Below are 13,983 nucleotides of genomic sequence, written 5' to 3'. Positions count from 1 at the left end.
GCCGCCACCTCCACCCCCGGTATACGCTTCTCCTCCGCCGCCATCATATCCTCCACCGGCTCCGGTTTACTGCATTCGCCCGCCACCGCCACCACCGCACTCACCGCCGCCACCGCCGCCGCCGCATTTCTCTCCACCACCTCCGGTGCCTTACTATTACAGTTCACCGCCACCACCACAACAATACTCACCGCCTCCACCACCGCACTCCCCCCCGCCTCCGCACTCACCTCCACCACCAGTATATCCCTACTTATCTCCGCCACCTCCACCATCGCCGGTGTATTCCTCTCCTCCGCCGCCGCCAGTATATTCCCCTCCACCACCACCTCCTTGTATAGAGCCACCGCCTCCTCCTCCGTGCGTTGAGTACTCACCGCCTCCACCACCGGTCGTCTACAAGCCACCGCCTTCGCCTTCGCCTCCGCCGGTGATCCACTACAGTTCTCCGCCGCCACCGCCCGTTCACTACAGTTCTCCGCCGCCGCCAGTGATTCATCACAGTCCTCCGCCGCCGCCGCCTGTATATGAAGGACCGTTACCGCCGGTGATCGGAGTATCATACGCTTCTCCTCCACCACCGCCATTCTACTGATTCTTTTGAGAAACTTTCTCGAAACTGGAAATTACGACAAGCAAAAACCCAAGAATCGGAGATTTGAAGTGGTGTCGCCTTGACAGGACAACATTATCGGATTGGAATCGGGGAAAAAGACGGCGGCGTTGTTCATCGAATTGTTTGTGAGAGGTAACCGGAGAAATTTTATAAAAAAAAAGGATTTAATTGGTGAAAAATAAAGGAAAAATAAAATAAAAAATTAGGGGTTTGCAGGAAAAAAGTTGTATGTATAGAGGATGATAAAAGAGGAGCAACATCTTCTGCTCCTTGTTTCTCATTTTGTGTTTTCGTATTAATTTAGTTTTTTTTTTAATATACTCTCATATTGTTGTTTAATTTTAATTTTTATTTATTATGCCACACTTTCACTTGGATTTGCTAAATGAAATATCCTTTATTTTAAATTGGTCACAAAATGTATATGGAATTTGAACTTGGATGATTTTTTGTTTGTTTTGTTATTAGTTCCGAAGATTTGGTAATGCGAATACTTTAGTTTGGTTATGGGTTAATATATTATATATATATATATATGATTATATCCATATGGGTATGGGTCGAACCATCGGTTACACACTTCTACATGATGGTCGAAATATATATATGTATATATACATTCCGGCGTTTTGAAATACAAAATAGGAAAAATAGATATTTTAGATTTCAAATTGATTGTATTTAACTAATATTAAAAAATAGAATAATTCGATTTTCAAATAAATTTAAATTATATATTATTTAATTTGATTTAATCTTATATGCAAAAAATCTAAAAATCCATCTCTAATGATGATAATAGTATAACCCAACCGACAAAAAAGGAAAATAAAAATAAAAATGTGAATTCTTCGTCAGTGCAAAGATGTCATGCGTCAATTTTATGGTTAATAAAAATATTATCTCTGTTCTCTTTAGGGTTAGGCGTTTCGGTTCGTTTCTTCGAAACCGGACCGAACTGAACCGTTAAAACGATATTTTTTCCGACTCCAAAACCGCTGTTATTTCCCGAACGATATTATTTTTAGAGAACCGAATTTTTCCGGAACCGAACCGAACCGAATCGTATTTTAAAAATCTCGAAAAACCGAATATTTTTAAAAGAAATCTAACATTTTTTTAATAAAACCCGGAACCGAACCGAACCAAACCGATACCGAAACCGAACCAAACCGAATACAATAAAAAACCCGATTGGTACCTATTTTTGTAAAACCGAAAGAACCGAACTGATCTATTTCATCCTGAATCCGAACCGTTTTCCGAAATGCTCACCCCTAGTTCTCATTATATTCTTAGTTCTACATGTACTTTCCTTGTTATAATTACATTTAGTTACATTCTGTTTCGAAATATTTAAATCTTATAATATAATTACGCAAAGCAAAAAAAAAAAGAAAAGAAGTTTCTAGTATTGCATGATATATTGTAGAATGTTGTAAATATTTTTTTATGTCATTTTAATTATGCAAAATAATATTTGTGAAGGTTGCAAATATGAAAGGGAGTGCCTTCCATATGAGGGCATACTATGTTGCCTATAGATTGTAAGACATTATGGAAATTAAATTCGCCTCTTTAATTGACATCGCCCCCAAGCATTCAATTTAATTTATAGTTTCGAATGGAAGTAAATATTGAAAATATATAGATGAATTGTTCAATTATTAACTCATATTTTTTTTAATTCATTGTTGAATCTTCTTACTTCTATTTTACACACAACATTTGAAGAATAAATAACGAGAATTTGTATAAGTTTTTATTATACCGATATTTCAATATTAAGTAAAAATTGGATGTTTTTTTTTTATTGGGGTGGACAAAATATTTTTTTCCACCAAACACAGTGATGAAGATAAGTGGACCGACAAGGAAAGATGCTTCCACGTGGTGGGGCCCACGGGAAAGTGCTGCCATGATAAAGAAAAATATAAATATTACGTTAAAAGAAATTATGTATGCGCATAAATCTATATATATATATATATAAAAAGATTTTCTCAAACTTTTTTTTGTAAACAATTTCTCAAAGTTTCACGGTGAGATGATGCAGAATTATATTTGTGGTGGCAGGAAACGGTCGAATCTTAAGAAACTATAATAAATTCTGACTTTTGGTAACCTAAAGTAATTTTGCATAAAGTTTTTCCATTTTCCATTTAATTTATTCCCTTCACCTCAAAATGTTTTTTTTTTATATTATATATATATATATATGACCCAGTCCAACTTTCTTGAAATAAACATAGGCCTAATTTACGAGCAAGTAGATGGGCCTTGATTTGGCCCAATACCATTGTGGGCTTAAACCTCTCAATACTCGGCCCATTGCTTATGGGTTATGAAAATTTTGGGATTTTATCATCATTTAAATAATTGTATTTGGTTTTGAAGATGTGAGCCAATTCATTTGCCGCCGTTTATAAAATCAGAGTTATCTATTGTCATCCCGTTTATAAAATGTGTTGGATTGGTTCGAAACTCAAAAAATAAAAGTATGGTTTTGATCACGGATTATAAATTATAAATTAAAATTCAAGCTTTCATTCAATTTTTGTAAATACAGATGACGTGTAATTTATTTAAGACAAATCTTGGAGGAATTCTAAATGAAAAATAATAAAAACTCCATTTTTTTTTTATCATATTCTTTACCTCGATCATTTGACACAAAATCCAATAAAAAAATGAAAAATTCCCATAGAAAAAAAAAGGGGAAATGGACCGAATTCCATCAAACTTCTTTTGAAATTTATTCCGATTCGTGAGGATGTGGTGAGCATTTTCGCCTGTAACGCTGTCAATATATGAACACCATAATGATTCAGAGTTATCAAATGAACATGAATTGATGGATGTCCATACCAACATTTCGAATCCTGATAATCACATATTATAAAAAAAATGAATTGATCAGAACCAATTCTATTATTGTTCGTATTTCGGTTACGAAAGTTATATGTGGACCGACCGGTGTGGTTTTTATAACGAGGATCTTATGTTCGAAAATGACTTTTCTTTCGATATATTCCATATCATACGAAATAACACGCACAATCTTATTTAACGGTGGCTTATTCAGGTTTTGGTTCGGGTATAAACCATTCAGTTTTTACATTGAATTCGGTTCGGTCATATTCGGTTCATGTTTGATTCAATTACGAAAAAAATTATTCATTTTCTTAAAGAAATTATAGTTTTTTCGGTTATTTTTTTATTCGATTGGATTCGATTTTTTCGGTTTTATAGAAATCATAACCATTCGGTTTTTTTATCGAATTTGATTCGGTTACAAAAATATGGAACTTGATATAACTTGTTTCAAGACGTAAATCATCTGTTATAAAATGTACGTAGTAATCTATTCCAATAGGCGTGTAGTCGTATATTAATCGGTCAATATATGCGTATTTATTAAAAACAAATTCGAGAACGGAAATAATAACAAACTAGAAAATTATGCAAAGGGTTTGCTTAAAGAAGATATATGCATGCACGTAGAGTTGCAATCCAATCAATAATTAACCCTAATTCGGACTACGTACCATATATATGCATGATTGATTTGATGATGATAAGTCATTTTTTTTTGTTGTGTTACCGAAATTTGGCCGTGCATGGTTTTGTTATGATCATTAATTAGGAATATGTCATAAACATATATATATATATATATATATATATATATATATATACACATATATGGACCACCACCATCTCCAAGAACAAGGTGCAAAATTTGATGGATCCACCCAAAGGTGGCGTAATATCACCGCATGCTTTTGTCCCTAATAGATGAACTCTTTCCAAAATGAAACCTATCTTATTTATGAACAAAAAATCGATCAGACATTTGATGAATTATGTGTGTGTGTATATATATATTAGTGAAACATCTAAAAAAATTAATATTAGAGATATGACTAATATGACGAGAAAATAGATGATATGAGTTTGGTTTTATTGGAAGTACACCCTTAAATCCTAAAAAAAAAAAATCATAAAATTTAGTTCTAATTTTTATTAATTCTATATGATTTAACTTTAATAATTATAAGACAATATTCTTAATAGCACTTGGGTACTATATATATACACATGCTATATGCTGTATATTTTTAGACACCGTGTCATATATAGATTATTAGCCTGCATGCTAGAAATGGTATACAAAAAATAGTCGTTGGTTCATCACCATAAAAAAAAAGTTTTGTTATTTGTAATACGTAGGATTATTAGGGCTTTAATTAGCAACAATTTTTATACCTTTTTTAACAATACAACATTTTTAATTATTTTGATCATAATATATATATATATATAGAGAGAGAGAGAGAGTGTGTGTGAAAAGTGTGATACGCATTTTTCTTAATTAGTGATTAATCCGATATTTTGCTTAACTTGACAATATTTAACTAAATATATATTTTAATATAGAGAAACTACTTTATTATTGTTAACAGTAGTGTTACAAGGTATGCATATATATATATATATATATATATATAGGTAGAATGGAAGTAATATAAATATGTTAATATGAATACTTAAATATACTTAAATATACCTAAATATTCCATACTCATAAATATGTTAATATGCCAATATTATGCTCTCTTTATTATATCAGTTATTATTCTAGTGCAATTTTATTGTTTATAAATAAATCAAATTTCGTTCTCCACATAATATCGAACCTTTTTATTTTTTTAAATGGAGTTGTTTCTCCACCAGCAGTAAATCAGAAACATAAAAAAGATTCGAAACGAACATGCAACATATAAAAACCATATAATTTCCATTTTCTAAATATGAAAATTGTGGGACCTTTAATTATGCGATGAAATTTTATTTTATTTTTTCAATATGCAACTCGTCTGAATTCCATTATAAAAAAGTGGGACCTTTTAATTATGCGACGCTGATTGTGTTAATAATCCATTAATATGTTTAATATTTATCTCAATCCATTAATCTATTTTTACGTTACATATATATATATATATATATATATATATATATATATGTATACTAATGAGGACTAGTGATATGTTTTGACTTTGCTTATAAATAAAATAAAACGGGGAATTGTTCACAAGTCGTTTCACGGTCATATAAACGGCCTTTGAAAATCATATGAATTACACATACAAACATATATATATATATATATATAATATGTATATATGTATATATATATATGTTATAAATAGAAGTTGGTAAGCTACAAGACACGCATTTCATTTTACGTTACTGACGTGAGTGGTAGATTTTATAAGATTTGATATGTGAGTTCCTAGTCGGATACATTATATCCTTTAATTATGCCATTAATCAATCATTTATATAAAAAAAATATATATATAAACACTAAACATTTTTCAATAAATCACTCAAGTAGTGCGAAAAAGGGGAATAAACCATATGTTACGCGTGTGCTAATTTATTGGCTCGAATTTTAAAGATAAAATAAAACTTTTAACATTAACTTTACAAATAAAATATTTGGAATCATAGAGAGTTATAGAGAGTTTGAGTTATCGAATTGAAAAAAATAAAAAATTAGGTTATTATATATTCTTCAAAGATGAAAACATCAATGGAATATTTGCAAAATTAAAAATTTTAAGAAATTGAAGAATAGAAATAATATGAAGTTCTAGCACGTTATACTCAGGATAACATAATAAATTTTTTTAAAAATATCTCTTTTTTCCCTTTATTTTTATTATATGTTTTGAAATATATTTGAAAGTATATACTATTACGGGATACAACTTGAGTTAGTTATATGCAATAATCACCACACAATAATATGTTAACGTGAAACAAAGAGCTTTATTTTTTTTTTTGGAATTTCGAACGGGAAGGCTTTCACTAATTTTATTTAAAATTAATTGTTTTTTATGCATCAAGCAATTTCACAATATTAATTAATTAATTAATTATGAGTGGTGCGCGTGCGTCAAAGTATCATCTTTGGAAATCCCACGACATTAATTTATATACGCAATGCGAGCACGAAGGAACATTAAAATTTACTCTCTTCCCCCCCAATTATTATAAAGATCGGATGTATCAGAAAATGATAGAAAAATCAATAAATGTAATAGCTTTAAAACCAAAAATTTTAATCCAAAAATCACAGAACGAAAATCTCACCAATACTAAAAATATATATATACATATGATATTGAACTATATATATATATATATATATATATTCAAGTTTTTTTTTTGGGGGGGAACACTTCAATATTTTGAAAGACGATTATATCTGAAAACAAACAAAAATCAATTTTGATGATATATTTATTCCATTACACGTCATGTTTAGGTATACATATATATATTAGCTCAATACGTGTACTACTCCATAAAACTAAACACGAAAGCATGAAATTGGTTCAATTTTTTTTTTGGTAGGAGGTGATTTATGAAATTGGTTCAATTTAATATTTATGTATATATATATATATATATAAATAAATAAAGAAATCAATGCATTCCTTTACGGTTTGAGGATATAGTTTATATAAACGACACCATTGAACTTTATAAGATGAACTTCATTGTAATCATATTAAAATTTTAATTCTTTTACACTAATTTGAATATAGGGGTTTCACATCAAAATTTGATTAATATTTCTGACTTATATTGTAAAACGGTACATTTGTTGTTATCTCTATGTTATGTAAACATTTCAGCCATAAGATCAAGGAAGAATCACAAAAAATATGAATTTGGATTTTATTTAGATTATTAATATATAAAGTTATGAATTTTGGAAAAAAAATATTGTTTTAGTAAAATTAAAAGCCTATTATTAAGTAATCTAGTAGAAAATCTAGATTTTATTAATTTTTATATTCATGTATAAAAAACATCCAATCAATAATAAAAATTGGTGATTAGCATGCAAATTGGTGAGTGATTAACAAAATCAACACTTGTTGTGCTTCTTAATTATGTCTTCATTTATATTATTTTTATTTTTATTTCCAGGATTTAATATTTTTATTATATATATATATATATATTACTTAAAAGATACGGAGATGGTGCGGAAAAAGGAAGCTAACGGCGGGAAAGCAACAAACAATGATATTCACACGAAACAATATTATCAAAAAACAAAAAATTAATTTTCTATTTAAATGATTTTTTTAATTGTATTAAACGAATGCTTAAGTTCTATCATTATGTAATATTTTAAAATATTTATGGAAATTCAATGTTGTGTAGAAATTTAATAGTATTATGGAAATTTTATATTTTACGTATTTAGCTGAACGAAAGTACGGTATATATATATATACGGTGTATATATATATATATATATATATATATATATATGATCTTTGAGAGCAATTTTTAAAAGACAAAGGAGGCTAATCTTCTTCTCCTTTTCACATTCTCTCTCCCTCGGGGTTTTTTCTTCGATCATAGGTTGAAAGCATCTGCAGAAGAAAGCTTGAAGGAGAAACATTCTCCATTTCTCCAGATCTGAAGCTTCTTCGATTCAGGAGCTTCGCACAAAATTCCAGGTTCCCTATTCTTCCGCTCTGTTTTTTTTTCTCCTTTTTCGGATCTCCCAAAATTCAAATTCATGAATATGCGTGTGTATGTGTTTGTGTATGCATTGGTTTTCGGGTGATTTGATTTGATTTGAATCTCTCGTGATTTTCGATTTGTCTGGGTAAAAGATATGATCGGAATTAGCGGCGATTGTTTTGTCGTTCCGTGATACAATCTCTGGATTCGATTACTCGCATGTTCCCTATGTTCTTCGCATTTTCCCTCGTTTTCTCATCATCCAAACACTCCCTGTGCGCAGCAATGCCAAAGCAACGACGTCAATTTTCAAAAATTTTATCTGGAGGGACCACTCCTTTCTCTTTTCCCCGCCCTCCTTTGCTTTCTGCTAATTATCTTACTTAACAACTGATTAGGGATAATCAAAGCAGTTAGGCGTTAAACAGTACCCATTACCCAGTCAAGCATTTCACAAATGTTTCCATTTCTGTAAAATATAAATATTGAAGAATTTGCCAAGGATGGAAGAAAAGTAAAACCCTAACTAATTTCCGTTACCAAAAAATCTTTGGATATAATAGATCGAATAAATACCTAACAATGAGATAGATACCGATAAATTAGTATTATATATTTATTACGTTAATTATCTTTCATTTCGACCATTCATATCAATATCCTGTGATTTTCTTAATTAATTAACCTTTTCTAATTATTTATTTTCAAAAAGAACAGAAAATTTACGTTTAAAAAGCTAAAAAGGGAATCTGATGATGGTGCTTAGTACACACGACTTTGCAAGGGAAGAAAAGATTCGTTTTGCCAATTGAATCCGTTCACGTCTCCAAAGGAGCGCATATATTTAATTTATTCATCCCAAATTCTGAATTTGATTCCATATTCTGTTTCTGTAGCACCCAAATTGCTTTTTTCCCCTTATCTTCTCTTTGAGTCCCCCCCCCTAAAAAAAAGTTTTATTTCCTTGTCAAAGAAATATTTTTTGGCTGCTTCCTTGGTTAATCTCCACGCGCCCAAACAATAAAGGTTCGATTTTTTTTTTTTACTTTCTGATTTTTTTATGACCGGATTTCTTGAGGTTAATCTCAAATAAATATTCCTCTAACGACGTTGTGATAGTCCCGTGGTTTACTATTCTTAGATTTTTTTATTTTTTAAACCAGTTTTATAAGAATAATTTCCAGAATAATGTAAACTAAAAAACAAGGAGGTTTTACGATTTGTTTCTCGTTTACGTATATTATACTTTATTTTTCGTTTGTATTTCCTTCGAATATTCCCAAAAACACACACTGCATCTATATTCAAAATCATTGGATGACAAATAAGAATAACAAAAATAATTTCCAATAATATTTTCCTGAAATGTCTACCACTCTAGTGGGGTTTTTTCGATGCGTTATGTTGGTCTAGATTTAAAAAAAAAAAGAAAGATAAATCCGCTTCTGTTGGATTGAAATTTGACTTGGTTGTTTCTCGTTTACGTATATTATACCTGGATTATAGAAAATTTTGTTCTTTCTAAATGGTTCTTGATTGGCATAAATCAGTGCTTGTCTCTTAAGTATGGCATTTTTTGTCTTTTGGCCTAATATTATATTCGCATGGGTCGTACGGTTCAAGGTTGAGATCTCGGGGTTCGGCATAAGACGCTATATATTATTTGTAATGATCCATGGATTGGTTATTCTCGTCGAGGATCTGAATGGTTCTTCTTAGATAAGCGAAAGGAACGAAAAACGTTACCTGCACTACACGCATTCTCTTGCCATGTTTACGAGAAAAGAGAAACGCTTTCTGTTGAGAAATGAGTTCGGTGTGATTTGAGAAACATTACGGATGTTTCTCATGTGGAACATGAATTTTCTTCAACTGGATCCTGGAAATAACATTCGCCCATTTTTGTCCATAGGTCCGCTTTTTAGATTTAAGCTTCTCACCTTGTGTAGAGAAACATGCCCTCTACGAGGAGATTTCGTTCTGCGATTCCTTCGGTTTTTCTGGTTCCGTTTCTATTGTGAAGAGCTCGGTTGTTACCCGGCGAAAAATTCTGCCAAGTGGCTCACAAGGTTTGATCTTTCATGATTTCTTTGTTATAGGTTTGGTCCACAAGGTAGAGTGCTGTCCGAGAGGGTGAGTTCCTACAGGAGTTTCACGCTCCTAAGTTGCCCTCATCGGTCTTAACCAGCTTTTTTCTACCGGAACTGGAGTAACCGATCCAGAGTCCAATATATAATCTCCCCAGGGTCACTATAGTCCGGACGACACGCTGAAGAAATCAGAGATTTCTCATGGATTTTGTCATCTAATCTCATGAAGAGGAGAGGATTTTCCAAGTTTAAAGAGATATGGAGAATGGTACAAGCAGCGGCAGCAGTAGCCGAAGTGAGACCTATGAGGCAATCAAGAACGGGTCATGGTTTAGCCAGTTTCTCAACGGCTGCAATCCCTGGATGGCTAGATATGTATACAGTCTGATTTTTCTCGTGGCGAATCTGCTAGCTTGGGCCATTCGCGATTATGGCAGAGCTGCCTTGACAGTACTGAGAAGTATGTGTCACTCAGGTTTATGTATTATAATTACACGCTCTTGCACCATGAGGAGTTTCGCTTGTTTCTGAATGATGTTACTGTAATGATCTGTGTTTTGATAATTGTTGCAGAACTAAAGATTTGTAAAGGCGAGCAAAACTGCATAGGGGCTGAAGGAGTCCTGCGGATGAGCTTGGGATGTTTTGTATCCTTCCTTATGATTATACAACGCAGCCTCATCCTATATGTTATTTTAAGCTGAATTAAACAATGTCAAACACTATTTTCCTCTCAGTCAGATGAAATTGCAGAAACCTTTTGCCTTAACCGTACTTCAGCTGTTCTATTTCAGTATGTATCTTTCGACTGTTGGTACCAAAAAGGTCCATTCATCAAGAGACCGATGGCATTCTGGGTGGTGGTCTGCTAAGCTTGTAATGTGGTTTGGCTTAACCATCATACCCTTCTCGATGCCTTCTTCAATTATCCAGCTATATGGTTAGACCGACCATCTTTTCCGTTCCACACTTAATGTATTATTGTTAAACAAGGTCATGAACAGTTTTCTCCTCATCAAATCGCGTAAAAGTCTTTGTTCTTTCTTTGCTTGGCAGGGGAAATTGCACATTTTGGTGCAGGGTACGATTTCCATCCTCTTCAAGAACATACACAATTGCTTTCTCTTGGAAGATATCAGTATCCTCATTTTACCTTCTGCTTTGCTTGTTTCTTTTAGGGTCTTTCTCCTGGTACAGCTAATAAGTGTCATCAGTTTCATCTGTTGGCTCAATGAATTTTGCCAAAGCAAAAAAGATGCAGAAAGATGGTGAGATCCAGTGGACTTGTTTCTCATGTTCGCCTAATTCCCTTGAAGATGAGATATTTCTATGAAACCTTTACATTGTTTTCCATTCGATTACGAGCTTACTTACGCTTGCATAAAATTTATTTTGTCCGCAGCCATGTACATGTGATGCTGCTAGCAACAACTGCATACATTATATGTATCGTAGGAATCATCCTGATGTACATTTGGTATGCCCCTGACTCGTCCTGCCTTCTTAATATTTTCTTCATCACGTGGACTTTGTTCCTCATCCAATTCATGACAAGCGTTTCTCTCCATCCCAAGGTGAGTTCCTTTTTTTATATTTCGGTTTGAAGCCTTTTATCCTTTTCCCGACCCTAGTGTAAAATATGTTGAAATGGTTCTTTCTGCCGGCGAATAGGTGAATGCTGGATACTTGACTCCTGCTATAATGGGACTCTATGTCGTGTTTATCTGCTGGTGCGCCATTAGAAGGCATGCTTTATTCACCCTTTATCTTACTTTCCCTGTTAGTATATTTGATTGCACGGTTCTTGTGTTTAGATATATGTATTCTAATTGCAGGCTTTGAACCACTTAATTATGCATGCAATCACTCAGAAAGTTGCAGATAATTCATGTAGAGTAACAGTTTTTACTCGCTGAATCATGAGATTTGAGTACCATTAAAGTTGATACTCATCTCCACGTTTTGTTCTGCAGCGAGCCAGCGGGAGAAAGTTGCAACAGAAAAGCAGAAGCTTCGGAAAGAACAGACTGGCTTTCCATCATTGTAATATTCAAACCTTCCAAAGAGCTCCTTTAGATTTAATGTTTATGTCGCCATCCCACTAAGGTTGGTTTAATATATATGCTTGCAGAGTTTCGTGGTCGCTCTATTAGCAATGGTTATTGCGACATTTTCAACGGGAATAGACTCTCAATGTTTCCAGGTCAGTAGTTTCTATGATCACTGTAAGTGTTTAGACCCTGATTTTCCGCTAAATCCCATGAGAAGAAATTGACCGACGATGACAACAGTTCTGCAGGAAAGAAGATAATCAAGACGAAGAGGCTCTTCCATATGGATACGGATTCTTCCATTTGGTATTCGCCACAGGAGCAATGTACTTCGCCATGCTTCTCATTGGATGGAACACTCATCACCCTATGAAGAAGTAAGTCCCCTCCCAAAGAAATCTTAAATATGCACTTTCTGATACATCAACAAACATAGAGAGAGGAGATAGTATTAAGCTCAAGTAAACGCCCACCCACAGTTAATAGAATTTTGTTCATATTTTCTTGATACTTCAAATAAGGAAAGAGGGATTATAGGGATAGATAGAGATGATAGGGATTTAGATATATTGTAGTGATATGAAGAGGTCATAAGGATACTAATAGTATTGATAGAGATATATAGAAATCCTAATAGTTACAATTTGTAGCCAATAATTTCGAAACCTTGCAAGGAGAAGTTCCGGAGAAGGGGCCACAACACAATGAATATGCTGTTTTTGGACATTCAAGAAGTTGTGAAAATGTATATTTGGAGAAAACTTGAACTTGAAAAACATTTTCAGGTGGACGATCGATGTGGGATGGACAAGCACTTGGGTAAGGGTGGTGAACGAGTGGCTCGCGGTTTGTATTTACAGTACGTAACCCCCCGGAAACTCTTTTTTCATAAATAAGAATTTTACAATGAAATAATGTCATTTCACGCCTCAACATCCAGTATTAATACTGTTACTATACTGTATACATACGTCTGTTACATGAAAACGAAGAATTTCTGAGATTATTTTCACTTCATTTGGGTCACAGTTTGGATGTTGGTGGCTCCATTAGTTTTGAAGAGCAGACAACCAACGGGAGGGACATGACATGACGGGGAGAGCGAGAGAGAAAGGGGATTGCCTCTCTGATGAGAGAGATACATCCACATTTGGTTCCTCGCAGGACAAAAATGGAACGCAGTTTTGAAAACATTCCGACGAAACTCCGGTGAAAAAATGGAGAAAGCTCCGGCGAAGATTGCGAAAGTAACAAACGTTCACATGTGGGGGAGACGTGTCTGATTCTCCAAAAATCTTACAATTACAAGTAGGATATTGTTAGAAATAGAAATAGAAATAGAAATAGGGGGAATCAAATATTTGTACGACATATTTGTACAGATGGTTTAATGAAAGGTGGTGGTGGGTGTAATTAATTAAATAATTAATTTGAAGGTGGTGGGTATAATTAATTTATTTTTCGTACGGAGATTGGGCCAAAAACATGTCTTCTTTTGACATTTAGCATGCGGGTGGTTCTCAACAGATACGCATGATTTTAACCTCAAATACTTTGTCCACCAAAATGATCGAATCTCTCACACATGCATGTACATACATCGATATATATGCTTATACACCCATTTCATACATACATATGAGCAGCTGAAGAATTTGGACAAATA

General features: G+C 33.1%; 2 protein-coding genes across 7 annotated transcripts in view; both read left to right on the top strand.

The window, feature by feature from the left end:
- Positions 1-1,023, top strand: part of LOC104808756 (leucine-rich repeat extensin-like protein 4) — a 2,691-nt gene extending 1,668 nt beyond the window's left edge. The window contains exon 2 of the mRNA XM_010534543.1: positions 1-1,023. Within this exon, the coding sequence (XP_010532845.1) occupies positions 1-595 (595 nt within the window). The 3' untranslated portion in view covers positions 596-1,023.
- Positions 1,024-7,984: 6,961 nt separating this feature from the next.
- LOC104808755 (probable serine incorporator) lies at positions 7,985-13,752 on the top strand. Of its 6 annotated transcripts, none has more exons than XM_010534541.1 (14): positions 7,988-8,169; positions 10,276-10,309; positions 10,422-10,726; positions 10,840-10,913; positions 11,047-11,206; positions 11,323-11,347; positions 11,445-11,534; positions 11,669-11,840; positions 11,938-12,011; positions 12,240-12,309; positions 12,398-12,469; positions 12,558-12,694; positions 13,103-13,176; positions 13,347-13,752. In XM_010534541.1, the coding sequence occupies exons 3-14, from the start codon at positions 10,525-10,527 to the stop codon at positions 13,403-13,405; spliced, it is 1,209 nt and encodes a 402-aa protein (XP_010532843.1). In that variant the 5' UTR covers positions 7,988-8,169; positions 10,276-10,309; positions 10,422-10,524; the 3' UTR covers positions 13,406-13,752. The 6 variants fall into 6 exon arrangements, 5 of the variants coding, with proteins under 5 accessions (XP_019057545.1, XP_010532843.1, XP_010532844.1 ...); XM_010534542.2 differs by lacking the exon at positions 7,988-8,169 and adding an exon at positions 8,932-9,202; XR_002023978.1 differs by having other exon boundaries at positions 7,985-8,169; positions 10,276-10,726; positions 12,566-12,694.
- The last annotated feature ends 231 nt before the right edge of the window (positions 13,753-13,983 follow it).

This window comes from Tarenaya hassleriana, unplaced genomic scaffold (genome assembly GCF_000463585.1).
Source record: "Tarenaya hassleriana unplaced genomic scaffold, ASM46358v1 Cleome15, whole genome shotgun sequence".
Taxonomy (NCBI): domain Eukaryota; kingdom Viridiplantae; phylum Streptophyta; class Magnoliopsida; order Brassicales; family Cleomaceae; genus Tarenaya; species Tarenaya hassleriana.
The sequence above is the reverse complement of the archived record's forward strand: the minus strand, read 5'-3'. Positions and strand labels throughout refer to the sequence as shown.

Coding starts and splice junctions, on each gene's coding strand:
- LOC104808755 (XM_010534541.1), top strand. CDS start 10,525: ATGGAGAATGGTACAAGCAGCGGCAGCAGTAGCCGAAGTGAGACCTAT. Junction 11,535..11,668: donor AAAAAAGATGCAGAAAGATG/GTGAGATCCAGT, acceptor TTTTGTCCGCAG/CCATGTACATGTGATGCTGC. Junction 12,310..12,397: donor CAGACTGGCTTTCCATCATT/GTAATATTCAAA, acceptor ATATGCTTGCAG/AGTTTCGTGGTCGCTCTATT.